At 41.5% G+C, this 20,403-nt stretch overlaps 2 protein-coding genes across 7 annotated transcripts in view; one reads left to right on the forward strand and one right to left on the reverse strand.

The window, feature by feature from the left end:
* The window catches only part of HHLA2 (HERV-H LTR-associating 2), a 790,111-nt gene that overhangs the window by 660,120 nt on the left and 109,588 nt on the right, over positions 1–20,403 (forward strand). The window lies entirely within an intron of this gene.
* CD47 (CD47 molecule) overlaps positions 1–20,403 on the reverse strand; it is a 47,836-nt gene that overhangs the window by 9,331 nt on the left and 18,102 nt on the right. For 3 of the 5 annotated variants that reach the window (XM_050961013.1, XM_050961004.1, XM_050961024.1), the window contains exons 4-7: positions 19,689–19,787; positions 5,589–5,681; positions 4,944–5,039; positions 1,132–1,224 (exon numbers count right to left, since the gene is read on the reverse strand). In XM_050961013.1, coding sequence (XP_050816970.1) covers positions 1,132–1,224; positions 4,944–5,039; positions 5,589–5,681; positions 19,689–19,787 — 381 coding nt within the window. The remainder of the gene's footprint in view (positions 1–1,131; positions 1,225–4,943; positions 5,040–5,588; positions 5,682–19,688; positions 19,788–20,403) is intronic. The other 2 variants (XM_050961035.1, XM_050961044.1) reach the window with 1 other exon arrangement.

Genomic DNA, 20,403 nt, shown 5'->3' on the forward strand with positions numbered 1-20,403 from the left:
TAAGGTAGGGTTGCGCTCAGAGGCTTGCTATGTGAAAGGGGTCACCAGTACAAAAGTTTGAGAACCACTGCTCTAATTTAAGATTTTGCGTGTCTGTAATACATTTTAACATTTTTAGGAAATCTCTTTCTCTAAGTCTATAATATATAACTAAACTATTGCTGTATGTAAAGTAAATAAGGTTTTTAAAATGTTTAAGGAGTTCATTTAAAATTAAATTAAAATGCAGAGCCCCCCCGACCGGTGATCAGGACCCGAGCAGTGTGAGTGTCACTGAAAATCAGCCCGTGTGCCGCCTTTGGCACATGTGCCATAGGTTGCCTACCCCTGCCATACTGTATGTATCCCAATTACCAAGTCACATACAAAATAAAGAACATATTACAGATCAGCCCCACAACTTCCAGTCTGCACATATCCAGAAGCAGAATTTGTCCCATAACTACATCTAATACACATGAATATAAAAAGTTTCTCCCCCCAAACTAATCCTTCCCACCTACCTCAATTCTCCTTCTGCATTTAAGTTTCCCTCTGCCTGGGTCATTTTACCTACTCACTTTTTGGACACCCCCTTGGGTCCACTTCCTAAAGAAGTTTGTTTTTTACAGGTATTTATTGTATACTCCAAAAGCACATCATCAGATTATATACTTTTCTGATTACTTTATTCTGATGTCAATACTGGATGAGGAGACCAATTCATGCAATGAGACTGAAATACAAATCAGGCTACGTTAGTAAAACCAATTCTAGAATTATCTTGCTGGCCAGAGAATTTTCCCAGAAGTTTGGCTTTGAAAAAGCATAAGTGGACCACATTGTTCACTCCAGGTGTTCCCTTCACAAAATATCTACCAGATGTTCTCCCCACTCCTCAAGGAAAAGGGTTTTTGGAGAGGAAGGTTCACATGAGGGAGGGGAATATGTCGTAGATTAGTGGAGAAAAGGAAACTGGTGTTTGGAGTTGAGAGACCTGTATTTTTTTAAAACAACATAACTTGTAACATGCTATTTTTAAATACAATTAATTTCACCTCCAAAGAAATGAATCAGGAAACAGCTCTTCTGAACATTCAGATTAAAACACCAGAAAAAATGTAATAAAAAAAAGTATTAGGTGCTACTTACGCGTAAGAATTGCATGAATTAGGCCAACAACTGGTGTAAGAGCCATAATGGCTAAGCCAGCAATAACGACAGCACCATTTATCGGACGGCATGCTGTTGTAAACAAATTAAACATTTATATTATTTTATTTTAAGCCAGTAAAGGAAGATATAAGATGTAATTTCTCACTGAAATTTTTCTGTTTATAGCATGAGTGTTCATTTTCAGTGAGTAAGGGACAATAGCCTAATTTACCTATTTTAACGATATGCAGAAAAAAAATCCTTGTAATTTTTGAAATGTCATTTAACATATAAAATTATAGCAATCTGTTGCATTCTAAGGGCATTTTTAATTATTCAGTGTTTTTATCCTTTAGATTAGAACTTCTACTCCCTATTTGCAATATTGTGCAAATTTAATACAATGAAAAATAATTTTGGGGAGAGACATAATTAAGTACATAGCAAACGTTTTGGGTCAAATTCTGCTCTCCATTACACAAGTCTAAACCTGGAGTGGCTCAAAAATATCCCCCAGATTCTCCAAAGTTACATCAATAGAGCTGAGAGGAGAACTTGGCAGTTAAAATCTAACCTAGTCCCCCTCCAAAATGCCCACTCACTCTGGCTCCAATTAAGAAAAGAACTTAAGTTTAACTTCAGTAGGGCTACTCATCTGCTCAAAGCTAGGCATATGCTTAGACTCAAGGTCTCTAATTTCTACTGAAATATTTAAATGTTGAATTTTTAAATAAAATTCTGTCTCATGCTGTAAATAGGTACTGTGAAAGGGACATCATCAATTTGGGGAAATATTACTTCTGTTTGAAAATGCTGCACCTACTATAATAAAACCACCAGTGAAGGTTACGATAAATGAAAAAGATGAGCAAAAAAGTTCAGTTTATTTAACTGTTGCATTGGACAGCATTTAGGCCATGATCTTGCAAACACTTACTTACATGCTTAACTTCATGTATTTGTGTATTTGTTGGCAAGACCAGGATCGTAGTGTATAGTCAGATGGACTCTTTCACCTCTATAGTCAGTTTTTCTTTTGCTAAAAGACTCATTGAAAAACAGCAACAGAAAAACCTTATTTTTCTCAAAGGAGTTTTTTGTTTGTGATATTTTTAAAGTCAAGATGGTATTTAAAGGATGCTCTATCAGAAGCAGGATTTTTTAAAAATTAGGCAGTTAAAAAAAATCTAAGTTAACATAGCTTTAAGAACCTGTTTTCAAAAATTATTTGTAACCGTTTTTGAGGCCAGTGCAGAGATGGTATATTTAAAGGAGATCAGTTATTGAAAACTCTCCATAGCTTTTCTTCCCAACCCCCATTTAAAAATAGTTACAACCTGTTCACACTGGCCAAAACAGTAATGCTACTTGACACCATTTTCAAGAAAAGTTTTTGAAACTGTTTCTTAACCATGGTGCATTTAATAGAACAGAGGCATAATTCTCTCAAGTCAAATTCACATTTATGCTTTCTAGGATAAGTCACTTCAAGACATCTACAAGAGAAAGTATTCTACATGAACATAGTTCAGTGTTCTACCATTACTAGAGCTGTGTGCAGATACAAAATTTGCATCTGCATCTGATCCGGGAGCCGCAAAAATGGTCTGCTGATAAAAAGCAGATGATATCTGTGGATTTGCACGGCTCTAGCCATTATTCCCAAATACACTGCCAAGGTTGGCCAGCCCTAAATTTGCCCTCTCTTTCTTCTGAGATTACTTTGCTCTGTGTTTCACTCTTGAAGAAAAAAGCTTCAATTTTTTGCTGGACCACTAGAAAATAAAAGCCAAACGTTAATCAGTACTGTATCAGAACAATGCAGGCATTCTTCTGAGTTTACTGTTTAATGCATTAGCGTTCTTGCTGAAGCTCCTGTGATTCATTTGCCTCAACGATACAGTTAAAACCTGCACAGCAAAAGCAAAGGTTTGACAATGCACGCTACTGATTTATTCATTTAAACAACAGATATGGATTCTGCCTCTGTGCATGTGTGTGTTCTTTTTAAGATTTTGGAACACAATCAAAACAACACAGTAATGAGGGTCAATGGGTGGTTGTACGTGACTGTAGAGTATGCAGTGTTGCAAAACAAGTAGTAAAATAAAGCAATCCTTTTTTTAGGCAACTGCTTGCAGGACGCAGCCATGCTAGATAGTCAGACTAATGAAACTATAATATGTAAAACAGGGGTTGGCGACCTTTCAGAAGTGGTGTGCCAAGTCTTCATTTATTCACTCCAATTTAAGGTTTCGCGTGCCAGTAATACATGTTAACGTTTTTTAGAAAGTCTCTCTCTATAAGTCTATATATTATATAACTAAACTATTATTGTATGTAAAGTAAAGAAGGTTTTCAAAATGTTTAAGAAGCTTCATTTAAAATTAAATTAAAATGCTGATCTTACGCTGCCGGCCTCCTCAGTCTGCTGCCAGTCTGGGGTTCGATTCCCCTAGGCCAGCAGTGGGCTGAGTGGGGCCTGTGGCTGGGACCCCGGCTGGCAAGGGGCTGGCAGCCAGAACCCCAGACTGGTAGCAGGCTGAACGGCTCAGCCCACTGCTGCTCAGCCCACTGCTGGTCTGGGGTCCCGGCCCTGCTCCCACAGAGTGGGTACCTACCTTCTCACTGGTTTTAGCCCAATCTCTTCCTCGCTCTCTGCACTGAGCTGAGGGTGGGAGTGCACTGAGCACAGGGCTGGGGGTGAAAGAGCAGGCTGAGGGTTGGGGTGTAGGGTCTGCCAGGAGCTAGAATGAGGGAGGGGGCTCAGGGTTGGGGCAGGAGGTTTGGGTGTGGAGTGCTTACCTGGGCAGCTCCCATTTGGTGTGAGGGGTGGGGCTGGGTATGTGCGGGGGGTGCAGGAGCCAGGGCATGGAGTATGGGGGAGCTGGGTGAGGGCTGGGATTGTGGGGGGTGCAGGACTCAGGGCAGAGGGCTGAGGAGGTGGTGGTGGGGTTCAGGAGTCAGGGGAGATGGCCGGGGGTGTGGGCTGGAGTCGTGGGGATGCTCCCAGCCCCCTGCCCTGAGTGGCTCATGGCAGGGGGCTGGAGGGGATATGCCCTAATTCCATCCTCCTTCCCCAAGGCCCCAGCCCCGCCTCTTCTCCGGAGCAGTGAGCACCTAGTGGCTGAGGTTATGGTTCCCCTTCTCCCGCTCCCTCTCCAGGGCCATCAGCCGTTTGGCCGCAGGGAGGGAGAGGAGGAGAGGCAGGAACCCGGCATGCTAGGGGAAGAGGGGGCTTGGCTGCCAGTGGAGGCTGCCCTACAGCAGCAGTTGGCAGGACCGAGCTTCTGCCCCCTACCCCTGCAGGAGAGGGCAGTGGGCGGGGTCTGAGATGAGCAGGCTGGGCCGGGCAGGATTTTTAATGGCATGCTGCTGCCTGCCGGGGTCCTGGCCAACAGCCCCGCCCAGCCCCCTGCCAGCCTGAATTCGGCACCGGGCTGAGCGGTGCCAGCGGCCGGAACCCTGGCAGGCAGCAGCGTGCCATTAAAAATTGGCTTGCATGCCATAGGTTGCCAACCCCTGATGTAACGCAATGCTTTTAGGCTATATTTCCTTCACCAGATACAAGAGTAGTAACACAGCAGTCTTAGAATACATTTATAGCAATTCTATTACTAAATCATGAAGCAGAAAAGCCATTTTACAAAATATTCCAGTGTTAATGTGCAAGTAAACTGTTCCCATTAGATATAGACAAATGTAAAAAGAACAGAAACAAAAAACTATTTTGTGCAAGAGATTCTCAATTTTAGCAATTTGGTGTAACAATAAGTATATTTTCTTTTAAAAGAAGGTATAATGCTTACCTGTAACGCACAGACCAAATCCGATGACAGCAATCAAATAACCAAGTGATTCCAGAACTACCACACCAATTGCAAACAACAGATTATTTTCACAAACTGGGGAGGAAAAACCAAATATTCTACTGTAGCTTTTGAAAGGAGAACAAAAGAAAACGTGAATTTTGTGATCCAAACTGGATTAGGAACCAGGATCTTTTGAATCCTAGTCCTGGCCAGCTTGTGTGATGACTAAGGAAATCCTGAGCCAAACAGGTAGGCCTTTCCCTTAAAAGATAAGGTACACAATAAAAAGGAAGCAACGTAAGTTGAAAAGTTAACAAAAAATCCCCCCTGGTTGTGATTCAATCCAATCCTATGACCGCTGATGAGGAGTCTGAGCTACCCAAAGACATTCTACCCCCAAATTCCATCTTCTAAGCAGCCAATTCAGTTCTTTTCTTGAGCACCTAAGCCAGGTGATCTCAGATTATCCCCTTGTTCACAGGACATTAGGAATACCAGGACCCCAGCACACCGTCATAGTGCTTATTTCTGAATGGCAAACATCATGTTGTAGTAAAAAAAAAAAAAAAAAAAAAAAAAAAAATTGTTGCTAATAGTAGATTGAGAAGCTTTTAATGAGACAGTAAATAAATGAATCCTCACCTTTCTGAAGCAGAAAGTACTGAGACGGCACTAATATCACAGCAGGGAGTACAATTAAGCCAAGTCCAATTTGATTCTCTGGCTTAAACTCATCTGTAAAGAGTTGTACAAATTAGTAAAACAGAAAATCATGACTGACGTTAAGCCCATGCAAAGCAAGTAACCTCTTGGGATCCTCACACTTTTAGGGGTCTGGAAATCCCATGCAAGCTCTGCAACTCACTTCCTGACCTTTGATCTCTTCAAGCAGCGGGACAGGAGGAAATCAGTTTTTGGCCTGGTTCTTCCTTTCCACAGTTTCGAGCTCTGCAAATAATAAGGCTGCTCTGGAGCAAATCCAAATGAAGTAATACACTTTAAATAAACACCCAGTAACTATATAACCCATCAAATCTTGGTGAAAATTTTGTACTTTTTTCTTTCAACTGGCCAGATTCAACCTGGAGGCTTGGACATCTGCTGGGACAGTAAATGTTAGCCCTGTATATAAGGGAACTTGTTTAAATACCAGGCTCTGGATGGGATATTCGGAGCCCCAGGTATTGGAGTTTTGTTTAATATACTGTGTTGCTTACAGAGATAAGGTTTGGTTCAGTACTTTTCTCAGTCCTGTTCATCCCTCCTTAAAAAAAGTTTCCATTGCTTATATCTTGTATATTTAATACTATCTTGTCTCCTGATTCTTCCTTCTAGGATGGTGGATGCTCTTGGTAGCGCGGTACACTAAGGTTTCTGAGCACTCCACAGACAGATCCTATTGAACTTCACTTAGATTAAAGACATTGTTCTATTCTGGTAAAGTTTGTGACTCAGCCCAGTCAAGTACTGTACCAGACCAGTTTATGAGTTAGTCTCTAAGAGGAGGAGAGAGAATCTCTTCTAAACCAGATCCATATGTGTTACCACATATGGGGCCAGATCCTCAGCTTCATCAATTTACAACAGCTAAGAATCTGATCCATTGTGTTGGATACTGATATTAACATGTTTTGATATTGCTTTGTGCAGATTTGCACGTTAAACTGAAGTCTGCAAATATGGACAAAGATTAAAATACTTTTTGAGCCCCCGTTTAAAAAAACTGAACTCCAGGTATGAAATTTAAGCAAGCAACCTCTTACGAACTCTGAATTACCCATTAAGAAATCAAAATAGAAAGAGAGTATACATTTCAAATGGCATCATTACCAAGAATCACTAAACCCAAAAAGACGGTTACTCACCTTTGTAACTGTTGTTCTTTGAGACGCATTGCTCATATCCATTCCAATAAGGTGTGGGCACTGCGTGCACAATCGTCAGAAGATTTTTACCCTAGCAACACTCAGTGGGTCAGCTGAGGCACCCCCTGGAGTGGTGGCCTTATGGCGCCGGATATGCCTCTGCTGACCCAGAGCCCCCTCAGTTCCTTCTTGCCGGCTACTCCAACAGAGGGGAAGGAGGCCAGGTTTGGAATGAATATGAGAACACATCTCGAAGAACAACGGTTACAAAGGTGAGTAACCGTCTTTTCTTCTTTGAGTGCTTGCTCATATTGATTCCAATTAGGTGACTCCCAAGCCTTACATAGGCAGTGGGGTCGGAGTGAGATGTCGCGGAGTGCAGGACCGCTGAATCAAATTCAGCATCACCTCTGGACTGCTGCACTATCGCATAGTGGGAAGCGAACGTATGTACTGATGGCCAAGTTGCTGCCCTACAGATCTCCTGTATGGGCACGAGCCCTGAAGGTGGAGGATGAAGCTTGAACCCAAGTGGAGTGGGCAGTAAGGTGTGTAGCTGGGACACCAGCCAAGTCATAGCATGCACTGATGCATGATGTATTCCAGGAAGAGATGTGCTGTGTGGAGACCAGGAGGCCCTTCATCTGGTCTGCCACACCTATGAACAGCTGGGTCGTCCTAAAAGGTTTAGTTCATTTGATGTAAAAGGTGAGGGCCCTGCAAATGTCTAGGGAATGCAGCTGTTGTTCTTGTCGAAAAGCGTGTGGCTTCGGGTAGAAGACAGGAAGGAAGATGTCTTGGCTGACATGGAAGGCAAACACCACCTTAGGAAGGAAGGTGGGGTTTGGTCACAGCTGTACCTTGTCCTTATGAAACACCGTATGCAGTGGGTCCGATTTGAGGGCTCGAAGCTCCGACACATGTCTTGCCGAAGTGACGGCAACGAGGAAAGCTGTTTTCCAGGAGAGGTACAGGAGTGAGCAAGTGGCCATCGGCTTGAATGGGGCACCCATGTCTGGATAGGACCAGGTGGAGGTTCCACGTAGGGGTCGGATGCCGAATTTGCGGGTACAAACGTCCCAAACCCTTGAGGAACCTACTCTCCAATTGGGATTGGAGAAAACCGAGTGCCCATTTTCGCCCGGGTGGAAGGCTGAAATCACTACTAGGTGTACTCTGATGGATGAAATCGCCAGGCCTTGCTGTTTCAAAGACAAGAGGTAGTCTAAGATGGTAGGCACTGGCACCTCCAGAGGGCCAGTATTGCTCAGGGCACACCAGCAGGAGAAATGCTTCCACGTGGCCAGATATGTGGGCCTAGTAGAAGGGCTTTCCGCTACCCTAGAGTCTGTGCTGCAATGTGCGGGAGCAACGCAGTTCAGATTGAGCTAGTCATGAAACATCCATGATGTGAGATGGAGGGATTGCAGGTCCGAATGACAGTGTCGGCCATGCTCCTGAGCGATCAGGTCTGGCCACAACTGGAGTGGAACTGGTGTGGTCACCGACAGATCGAGGAGAGTGGTGTACCAATGCTGCCTGGGCCACACCGGGAAGATCAAGATTAAGCAGGCCCTGTCTCCGCGTAACTTGAGAAGGACCTTGTGGACTAATGGGAATGGAGGAAAGGTGTAAAACAGCAGGTCTTTCCATGGCATCAGGAAGGTGTTCGAAAGGAAACCCAGGGAATGCCCCTGGAGAGAGCAGAAGACCTGGCACTTCCGATTTTTGTGAGAGCCGAAAAGGTCTATGTGGGGAAACCCCCACTTCTGGAAAACTGAACAGATAACAACTGGGCAAAATTGACCACTCGTGAGCCAGAAAGTATCTGCTGAGGTGATCTGCCAAGGTATTGTGGACTCCCAGGAGAAACGACGCCACCAGGTCGATTGAGTGGGCAATGCAGAATTTCCACAGGCGAATGGCTTCCTGACACAGGGAAGATGATTGCGCTCCCGCTTGCTTGTTGATGTAAAACATGGCTGTTGTGTTGTCTGTGAGGACTGCGATACAGCGGCCCTGAAGGTGTTTGTGGAACACCTGACATGCCAGGCGTACTGCTCTCAGTTCCCGTACGTTGATGTGCAGGGTTATCTTTTGTGTGGAACAAAGGCCTTGTGTGTGAAAGTCTGCAAGGTGAGTGCCCCCGCCCAGAGATGATGCATCCGTGGTTAGGACTATGGAGGGCTGTGGGGCATGGAATGGCATCCCCTCGCATACCGAGCTGGGGTTTAGCCACCCAACCAGGGAGGTTAAGACTTCCATTGGTACTGTTAGCACTGTGTCTAAATTGTCCCACTGATGGTTGAGGGGTGGGGGTGGGAGGGCCTTGGTTCTGGCCCATCTGAGGACCAGGTTGCCTCCTCCTACCACCCCAGCCACATCTTCTAGAGAAGTCCTGTTTCGGCCAGGGTTAGGGTAGGTGCGCTGTAGTTGGGGTCGGAAGGGCCTACATTGCGCTACCGGGGTATGCATGCCCAGTGAGCGCATGATGGCCCTGTTATCCTTCAGACTCTGGAGTAAGTTTTGTCTGAAAATAGCCCCTGGCCATCAAAGGGCAGGTCCTGAATCATTTACTGCAGCTCCGGTGGGAGACCAGACACCTGCAGCCACAAAATGCAGCATTTTGCTATGCCCAAGGCTAGAGTCCTAGTCACCGAGTCTGCCGCATCTATTGAGGCCTGCAAGAATGTCCTAGCTACTTTCTCCTCTAGCAAGGCCCCAAACTCCTCCCTGGACTCCTGAGGAACTAGTTCTTTGAACTTCCCCATCGAGTTCCAGGTATTATAACAACTCAAGAGGGCCTGCTGGTTAGCCATGCTGAGTTGTAGGCTGCCAGTAGAATAGATCTTGTGCCCGAATAAATCCAGGCATCTAGCTTCCTTGGATTTAGGGGCAGGAGCTTGTTGACAGTCTTTCCCTCTCATTAACAGACTGTACAAAGAGGGAGCATGGTTGGAGGTGAATGTATAAGTACTCATAGTCTTTGCAGGGGACCAAGTATTTCCTCTCCACCTCCTTGGAAGCGGGAGGAATAGACGTCAGAGACTGCCAGATTGTACTGGCATTAGCCTGGATGGTCCAAATAAACGGCAAGGCTATCCGTGTGGAGGTACTGGCAGATAAAATGTCCACCACCGGATCCTCGACCTCCACCACCTGGAGGTTCATGTTTTGTGCCACCCTACGAAGTAAGTCTTGGTGGGTACGGAGGTCTATAGGTGGTAGTGGATACGCCCGGGATTAATGGGTCTTGGGGCAAGTCATGCTTGGGGGGAGGCGGCGGAGATCAGGCTGCTTTGGGTCCCCTATGCTAGGGGCATGGGCCTGAGCTGAGGGTAGGGCCGTTGCCTCTGATCCCCCTGGGGGGCAGGGGGGGACTGACCGTGACCTCCGGGACCCAGGTTCCGAGTGAGCAGAGTGAGAAGCCCCGAACGGGACACCCTAGGCCTGATGATATGCCCAAGAGGTCCAAAAGGGCCATTTTGGGGGTCCCTGAGCAGGATCCTGCCCTTCGTTGTGCCACTGGCTAGCACTGTCTGCGTCTTGGTAATGGATGTGGTAGCCACTCTCCACTTGGAACGACCTCGAGTTGGGGCAGGACGGCCAAGGTGGAGCCGATCGCTCATGCTGGGTCGCACTATCCTGTGTTGTTGGCTCTTGCTGTGGAGATGGAGATTGGCGTGGCAGACTTGAGCAGTACCTGTGACCTAGACTGGGACTGATGGTCGTATCAGTGCCAGAAGGCAGATCTGGACCTAGATGAAGATCTACAGCTGGAGCTGTACCAGGAACGACTCTGAGTAGACAGGTGCTGGGAGCTGGACCGGTACTGATCGTACTGGGAAGATCTTCGTGAGGCGGAGCAGTGCCACAAGTGCGACTGGCTCCAAAATGGTGATTGGTGCTGAGACTGCGAGCGGTGCCATGCACAAGACCAGTGCCTGGATCAGGACTATGACCTGGACTGGGACTGAAATTGGTGCCAACCCATCTCGCTATGCGATGGAGGGCACATCATGGAGGACTTCCCTCCAGCTGCTAACCCTGATGGGCCGGGACAACAACTAGTGAGGACTTTGGGGGGGGGGGGAGTAATCCCTGTGACCACCTCCCACATGACCCCACCCGTAGCCCAGGCCCTCCACACTCTCCCAATCCCATCCCTTCCCACCTTATCTGGGGAGGGCAAGGGGAGGATGTCTCTGGCCTGGCTGGAGCTGCTCTGGTAGGCTGTGCAGCGTGGCCACAGCATGTTCCAGCGGGCTGGGCCAGGTGGCACGGCCACAGCCTGCTCTGGGGGGCAGGGCCGAGCAGCACAGCTGCAGCCTGCCAGCCCCAGAGCTGCAGATGCTTCAGAGGCCGGGGGGGGGGGGGGGGCTGGGGGGAAGAGCAGCGAGGCCAGAAGCAGGGAAACTCTAGCCCCGCCTCTTCCCTTCTGGCTCTGCTGCCTCTCCTTGCTCCCTCTGTGGCAGGCAGGGGCTGTCCCCCACCTCTCCCTCTCTATAACTCGTTCATAAGCTGAGCTCCTTCACTGATACTTCCTTTTTAACTAAAAAAATCTGGCTTATGAACAAGTATATTTGGTAAATCTTTTAATCTACATATGAAATTTTTTTTTATTTTTAAACTGCAAAAAGAAAATCACTTTCAAACTAAGACAAACATCTACAGTATGTTTAAAGAATTAGAAATATACTTATCCAATATTTCATATTTCCTTCTGATTTTATGGAAGTTGAGCTGATTCTAGCTGATTATGTAGCTAAGGACTCAATCCAGACACTACTTTTCCATAAAGTGTAACTTTAATCAGACAAGTAGTCTTCTGTGACAATCTCCCTTGACTTTAACGAATAACTTTAGTCACATGTATCAATGTTTGCAAAAATCCAGGCTTAAGTCAGCACTCTGTAGTTATGGAAGTTATACAAGCAATTTTTTCCTCCAGGATCTACATGGTCGTACTCAAATTTTGGCATTGTTCTCTCATGATACATACGGAGTCTGCTTTTACATTAATGGGAAAGACACATGTAGCCTGAACTTACACAACTGAAGTCAATAGGAGTGCTATCATTGACTTTAATGGGAGTTCTGATTGGCTCAATTCTTAAATTATAAATATTGTGACTCCATCCTACAAGAAAACTTACTCTGCAGTTCATGGAATAACACTGATCTACCCTGTAACTACCAGCCCTTGCTTCTGGATAGTTCTGGGCACTTCAAGTAAATTGCCTTGGTCTGAATCCCTGTATGTGTGCACACACAGGAATACAAATAGAAATCCATTAATTTCTCAACTGCCTCTCTCTCTGTCTCCAACCAATACTGCAGTGCAAATGCATATGAATTACTTCTGGGGAGTTCTGTAACAAGGGAGAAGGAGCAGAGTGTTCAACCAGAAAGGGGCAACATGGGTGTAGAAGCACAACACTGGGGGTAGAAGGGAGAACATTCTTCAGAATGCAGCCTCTATTGTTGACTTCAACACCTGGTAACTGGAGCAAAAACTGCCATGTATACAGGTCATAAAAAAGGTCCTATTTGGGAATATTTCCAAGAAATTCCTGTACATCTGGATTAAAAAAAAATGAACATGTGCCAAATGCAAACAATACAATGAAAAGATGTAAGGCCTGGTTGCCAGAATGAAACATTATGAAAAATAATCCTCAGAAAGCAAAGACTTTGAAGATGATGATCTAGACATCAGGATCACGTGGTTAGTAAACTTATTTTTACACTATTCTATGGACTGCCTATGAGATCTTACTATGCTAGTGAACGATAAGTTAGATTGCTGTCGTAAGTTTGTGTTTTGGGTGGATTATTTATGCATTTCAAAATGTTTGTGTTTAAAATATAATTGACATTAGTTGTGGGAGTATTTATCAACTATATTTTTACTGTTACCGCTGCACTTCTGAAATGATTTTTTATTGCTCAATATAATCAAATATGGTGAAGGTGAAGATTTTCTGTTTAAAAGTAGTTTTATTAGGCATTTATTAATTTTAACATTAATTTTTTTCAAGCTGTTTGGTATGTTTGAGATAAACATTTAAATAGATGTATAGTGAAAATAAATCATAAGGATTATCTACAACTGGGTTTAGAATAAACTATCATTTAAACAGTGGTACAAACAGCTGCAGTAGGAGAATCTTTCATTTACCTTTAAAAAAAAAAAAAAAAAAAAAGCAGGGCATTGAATAATAGTGAGTGAGAGTAACTTTTTTTACCATTTTATTTCAGGGTCCACTTATATATAAGGGGCTAAGAATATCCATCATCAGAATGTCTCCAAGTTCAGAACCATCTGCTGGCAGCACCAGCAGAGCTGCAACTGAACATACATCAGATGATAAATTAACTGTATTAAAAAAAAAAAAAGCCAAACAAAAAAAACCTTCTCTTCATCATCCAGTAAAATCATGGATGAGTTTGTAATCAAGATCAGCTAGCTCCATCAAGACTCCATAGACTGCTCAGTTCATTTATGCAACAAATTCTCCCTTTCATCTTGTTCGGAATAAACATTTTTCAATGACATACTTCAATATTAAGATGAGGCTCCACTCAGCAGAGCAGACATTACTGAAAGGTTGCTGGATAGCTTCAATATTAAGATGAGGCTCCACTCGGCAGAGCAGATATTACTGAAAGGTTGCTGGATACAGTGTATGAGAAGGAAACTGCAGCGTGCAAAAAACATTGACAAGAAATTCCTTAATCTGGGTCTTGATATAGGAAAAGCTAATAATATGTGCTTGTGTGGCAACAAAAGATGGGATTGTCTACCTTATAGAAACAACAGGTACCCCAGAATACTTAAAAGTATTAAGAATACTTAAAACTAAAAGTAGCAGCAGCAAAAGCTGTATCAAACTGTGAACAAAAATTCAAGTGTCAAGTGCATAGCTTTTCACAGCAGCTATCCTTTGGTCCTATGTTGACTAATTTGACTCAAGAGAAATGTAGAAGATATGCTAGTTCTGTAGCCCTTGGACAAACTGCAGAAAGATAGCTGCTGTACTGCTTTGGAAAGTCTACAGACATGGAAAAAAGAAATATTCAGCAACGAAGTTAAATTTCAGGCAGTAAAGTAGTGGATGGATCAAGTACTTACTCCACGTCATTTTCTTGCCAATATTCTCAATTCAAAAATGAGGGAGTGGATGGGGTCTACAAGTTCTAAAAGTTTGAAGGACAGTCAAAGTAACTTGGGAAACTACTGTCATTTTCAAAAGACTTGGACAAATAAGAATATAAGCTTCAGTCACTTGGACATATTACAAAATTTTTCCAGGCTGACCTGAAATAATCAGTTTAATTCACTGATTACTGTTAATCCCTTTGTTTCTTTAATAATTCATTTAGTTGTAAATGTGAAACATGTTTTGATAAAAAGTTCATGTAGCCAAAACATTTAAGGTTGCTTTGTTTAATATGCTGTTTTGTGTTAATTAAATTTCAGTTACCATCCTAATGCAGTTTGTCACAAATCATAAAGAAAAAGTTAATCATCTAGTAAATAAGCAATATATCAGTCACCATTTTCTAACATACTCAAAATGTACAATAAACAAACATCTGAAAATAGTAAGCTATATAACTGCCGAAATAAATGTATACTGGTAATAGCATACCCGAGCAGCAAAAAGAAGAACCAAATCTATCCTGTGTATAAAGACTCTGTTTAGTTGAAAATCAACGTTTAATAGTTATACGAACAAATGAGAATGTACTTTTCTTTAGAAAATAACTAAAGGACAAATAGAAAAATGGATTAAAATCAATTATTTAAACTGACATTTTCCACTTGGTGATTTAAATAGCTTTGATTTAAATTAATCCACCCTGAATCAATGGTTCACTGTCAAACTGGGTCCATATATATAGTGGGTCCTCACAGAGATCTGTCCTGGGTCCGGTACTATTTTATATTTTCATTAACGACATGGGTAGAGGAGTGGAGAATATGCTTGTAAAATTTGTGGAGGATACCAAGTTGGAAGGGGTTGCTAGCACTTTGGAGGACAGTATTAGAATTCAAAATGATCTTGAAAAATTGTTGGTCTAAAATCAACAAGGTGAAATTCAATAAAAACAAGCACTACATTTAAGAAAAAAAGCTGAAATGGACAACTACAAAATGGGATATAACTGGCTAAGCAGTAGTACTGCTGAAAAGGAATTGGGGGCTTATAGTGGATCACAAATTAAACATGAGCCAAAAAATGTGATGGAGTTGCAAAAAGGCTATTATCATTCTCGGGTAATATTAACCGGAGTGCTGTATGTTAGATACAGGAGGGGCAATTGTCCAACTCTATCTGTCACTGGTGATGCCTTAGCGGGAGTACTGTGTCCTGTTCTTGGATGGTACACTTTAACAAAGATATGGACAAATTGGAGAGAGTCCAGAGGAGGGAAACAAAAATTATAAAAGATTTAGAAAGCCTGACCTCTGAGGAAAGGTTACAAGAACTGAGCAAATTCTGTCTCAAGAAAAGATGACTATAGGGGGGCCCAATACTTGTCTTCAAATATGTTAATGGCTGTTATAAAGAGGACAATGATCAATTGTTCTCCATGTGCACTGAAGGTAGGAAAATAACTTTAATCTGCAGCAAGGGAGATTTGGGTTGGATATTAGGAAGAGCTTTCTAACTATAAAGATAGTTAAGAACTGGATTAGGACTTCCAAGGGAGGTTGTAGAATCTCCACCACTGGAGGTTTTAAGAACAGGTCAGGGAAACACCTGTCAGGGATAGTCTAGGTTTACTTGGTCCTGCCTGACACAGGGGGCTGGACTGGATGGCCTCTCGAGGTCCCTTCAAGCCCTAAATTTCTATGATTCTATAAGACATTTGGAAAGATAAGCAAACATATGTTTACATTTTCTCAATAAAAAAACAAACTTTGAAATAGAAGGAAAGAAGGCTCTTTTGTGGTATGCGACTTTAATTTCTGATCCATTTCAAGTAATTTTACTGCAAAAGGAAAATTGGTAAAACATTGTTGAGCAAGTGATCTCTTTCAGCTCACTGACTCTATATGAAATTCCTACAGGAACGCCTCTACTGAGTCCACCTTTTCACAGCTATTGCTATGGCTCCTTTACCAATCAACCTATGTAGAAACATTGATTCTATCAAGAAATTCCAATTCCTACTTTCCCATCACAAATTACCCATCTTCCTTTTAACCATTTTTACTGATGGTGCCAGGGTGGATTTGATATAAATCAAATTGATTTAAATCACTAGTCAGGAAGATTTGATTTAATCATGGATTTCTAATTAAAAAGCACATGCTTGTTATAACCTTAATATGTATTCTTCACAACTCAGAGATAGATGTAGGTTTCATTTTTAGAAGGTATACACTATACATTTTTAAAGTGATTTATTTTCAAACATTTCAGATTAGTTTTACAGCTATATCAGAAAATGAATGATTGTTTGGTTATTTCATTTACCAAAAGGTAACTGAAGCAGATATTTATGAAGTCATTGGGAGGTGAACTATCTCCAATTCAATAGGTTAATCACTAATATTTGGAGGATTTTCTTGCCATGTTATATTAGGAGATCAGACAGACAAACTGTTTTATTTAACTAAAACAACATTAGCAAACATATAATATTTTAACAAAACAAGCATATGGATTTTTGAATTAGTTAAACATTCAAGTTTTTAAAATCAAGTTTGTTTTTGTTAATTGTTTTTAAGTAGTTAAATGAAATATTAAAAAAAATTACATCGACTATATCAGCCAAGTCAACATGAGAAGCTTAAAATATTGGCTTCTGCAGCTAACTCAGTCGTGTTCACCTTCATTTTCCTGTTTGTTCATAATCTGGAAAAGAAAAACAAGCTTTCCTGCTTTTTCAGGTCCCAAACGATTTCTCAATTGGGAATTAATTATTCCAAAAGGAAAAAAATTTTTTTTCTACACCAGCAGAAGATACTGCTGTTAAAAGTGAGATCATCACTTCAACAGTCTCTGAATCCAAGTACTTAAGTGACTTCCATCAGTTCACTGGTGTGACTTTCTTTAAAACATCATCAGCAGACATATATATCTTGAATGGTTCACCTTTAGCTCTGAAGTTTATTATAGTTGGCATTATGGAAGGATGATCGATGGATGCCCATGTCATAGCCAACACCTCGTCTTCAGCAGTTAAGGTTTGACCCTGGTAGCGAGTACTGAGAATATTTGCAAGAAAATGAGCTGACGATAGTGCCTGTCCCATTGTTTTTTTTAATGCCTGTAATTTAACTCTGTCATTGTATATTTCTCTTTTTAAGATCTCACTCAGTTACTTTCAAATTTTAACCATGTCAGCAATAAAACAGATATTTCCCTGCATTTTGTTCAAGGCTACAGAAATAGGCTTCAAGGTACTCAGCACGCGTTCAACGTTTCTCTTAAGCCCAATGCTGAGAACTTTGGCTGTGACAGTGACATCTATTTTTTTCGTGATTTTGTTCACAAATTCTCATCAGATTAGGCCAGTTCTTGATATACTGCTCAAAACAGTCCTCTGCTGAGTTCCATCACATGTCTTGTGGGAGAGTTAGCTTGGTTCTTCCCATTTTTTCAGAGCAGTTTCTGCAAAGTGGTTGTTACAGAAGTATTTTGGAATTTCAACATTAGCCTTTATTTCTGGAAAACTGAAGTCCTTGGCTAAGAGGTACATCAAATGAGCACTGACAGTATGTTATTAGCTTGGGACTCTCTTCACTCTCTTCTAAATAATTTCTTCTCATATTGGATACGTTTGCAGATTGTCTGTGATCAAGTTGCATACTGGACACTTGAATTTTTTTTCACAGTTTCTTATAGCTTTTACCACTACTACTTCTTGTAAGTATTCTGCTGTGTGTGCATTTCCTGATGTATCAATTCTTTCTGTAAGGAAGACAGTCCCTTCTTCTGTTGTCACACAAGCACATACAACAGGATCCTTGTGGACATTGCGCCACCCATCAAAACTCAGGTTAACAATTTTACTCTCTAGACCTTTTTGCACACTGCTCAATTTCTCTTTCATATACTTTATCCAGCAATTTGCCTGCAACATCTGCTCTGTTGGATGGACTGTATCCTGGTCTTAATGACTGAACCATGTTAACGAAGTGTGGTTCTCAATCACACAGAAAGGAGAGTTTGTTGTATAAACAAATCGGGCAATTTTTTCATCAATTATCTCTTTTTGTAATCTTTTGGTTCTTATCACAAATGGTTGTTCCTAGATGATGGAGATTTTTTTTCTTTTTGCTACAGGTGATAGATATTCTTTGGCTGTGTGACATACATGATGTGACTGAAACACTATCATTGGCAGATAACTCTGAAACTATACTAAATGATGGTTATCTTAAGGTGGATAGTCGTCAGAATCCTATATGTTGGGGACAGATTCTCCTAAACAAAATAAGTCAATGCAGTTATTTAATTATTACTACCATACTGTTCACTTAGTATTACTCATTGCATTCACTGACACTCAGGACTACTTTAAAGGTGAAATTGTAAAAGGAAGATCTGCCTATTTCAGCTATTTATTTTTTAATCTGCATCTAAAATGATATTGCCATATAGTAACAACTATATTTTTTACTCAAACATGAGAATTCAAGAATAGTCCAGAAGGAAGACAGTCAGTCCTTCAGAAAGAAGTTATGAAATAAAAAAAGCTTACCACCTGAAGATCCTGCATGTTCAGACATGTTCCTTTCATCATTTTCGACACAGTTTCCTTTGAGAAGGAACACTTCTCATGATATTGTTTCATTCAGGCTACCAGGCCTTGCATTTCTTCGTTGCACTGTTTGCATTTTGCATGTCATGCCTGTGTTACCCTCAGGTAGAGGAACTTCATTAAAATATTCCCAAATTGGGTCTCTTTTATGACCTGCTGTCATTATATGTTTTTCCTTCTAGTGAGAGAACGGTATGGTAGATCTCAAATCAATGAAGGCTACACTCTGAAAGACCTCAAGACTTCTGGAATATGTTGCTCAAACAGTTTCACTTTTGTTTCTATTGCCTGTCCCTCCCTTCTCACATTTATCTTCAGATTTCTTCTCCTTGTCCAGATCTATTCCACCCACAACAATCTTCTATTCAGTGAACTTTTTGAAACTTTGCACTTTTAGAAAGAGGCAAGGGATTGACTCTGTGTATACAAATTTGCAGAGGGACAAAAGGGTTGAGGTCTGTTATTTCTCACCTCTATATATTATTTATTTATTTAAAAACATTTTTGCTGTTAAACACGTTATCTCTGGAGACACAAATCCACAGTTTGAGAACTGCAAAACAAAGCATCGCTGACAGTATCTTCCAGACTGAGCCCTGAGTCCCATTGGGTAGATAGAAAGATTAACCTAAATAATCTATACAGAAGCCCCTGGAATCCCATAAAATTGGGTCCCTAATCCATGAACTATTGGAACTCACTTACAAAAAACTTTTCTTAAACATTACATGAATACATTGTCTCATATTATTGAATTAGAATTTATCATCCCTATTCCATGATGAGATATCTGAGCTATAATGTATCTTAATTAAAACTATCTTTAGATTGTTTTTCCTCAAAAAGCATTTAATCAAAAAAATTTGATTTAAATTAAAAATCCCATTTATTTTATTTTTTTTTAAATCATTTTTATCCACCCTGGATGGTGCACAAAAATTCAGTATTATACCAACTAAAACACAGAAGAATAAACCACTGGCCTGATTTTCAGAGGTGCTGACAACACGTATTTCCCAATAAAATCAACCTTCCGTATGCTTATCACTTCTGGCCACTAATACATTAGATGACAAATAATTATTACACTTACCTGAAATTAAAAGACTAAAACCAACTACAGCAAAAACTGAGATGACAACTCCTGCAATAAATAAGCTGATCTTCAGAAGTGTTGTTTCAAATTTTGATACTAAAGGAAAAGAAAAGTCAGAGAGATAATTTGTTTAGAAATGAAGTATCATTCACAAGAATACACAGCTTTTAAATTATGACCATGGGGTCAGAAAAAGGATTCCTTTAAGAATAGCACCTTAATGTTGTATATCTTTCCAGTTGTCCCTGCAGTACTGACAGCAATAAAACTTGAGGTAAGTATCCTAGATAAATTCCTAACCACAAATTAATTTAGCTCCTACCTACCACAGGGCACAAGTCAACTTTCATTGATTTCACTGTATCAGAGAGGTAGTCGTGTTAGTCTGGATCTGTAAAAGCAGCAGAGAGTCCTGTGGCACCTTACAGACTAACAGATGTATTGAAGCATGAGCTTTCGTGGGTGCATGCATCCGACGAAGTGGATATTCACCCACGAAAGCTCATGCTCCAATATGTCTGTTAGTTTATAGAGTGCCACAGGACTCTTTGCTGCTTTTATTGATTTCACTGCAAGCTGGATCAGTTCCATAAAACCCTTTTGCCATTTCAGTTAAATATGCTTAGTCTTCATTTCTTTTTTCTTTTTAAATTGCATTATGAACTGGTTGTTCAGGTGATTAGGATGCTAGCCATGGACATGGAAAACCTGC

Source organism: Gopherus flavomarginatus, chromosome 1 (assembly GCF_025201925.1).
Source record: "Gopherus flavomarginatus isolate rGopFla2 chromosome 1, rGopFla2.mat.asm, whole genome shotgun sequence".
NCBI lineage: Eukaryota > Metazoa > Chordata > Testudines > Testudinidae > Gopherus > Gopherus flavomarginatus.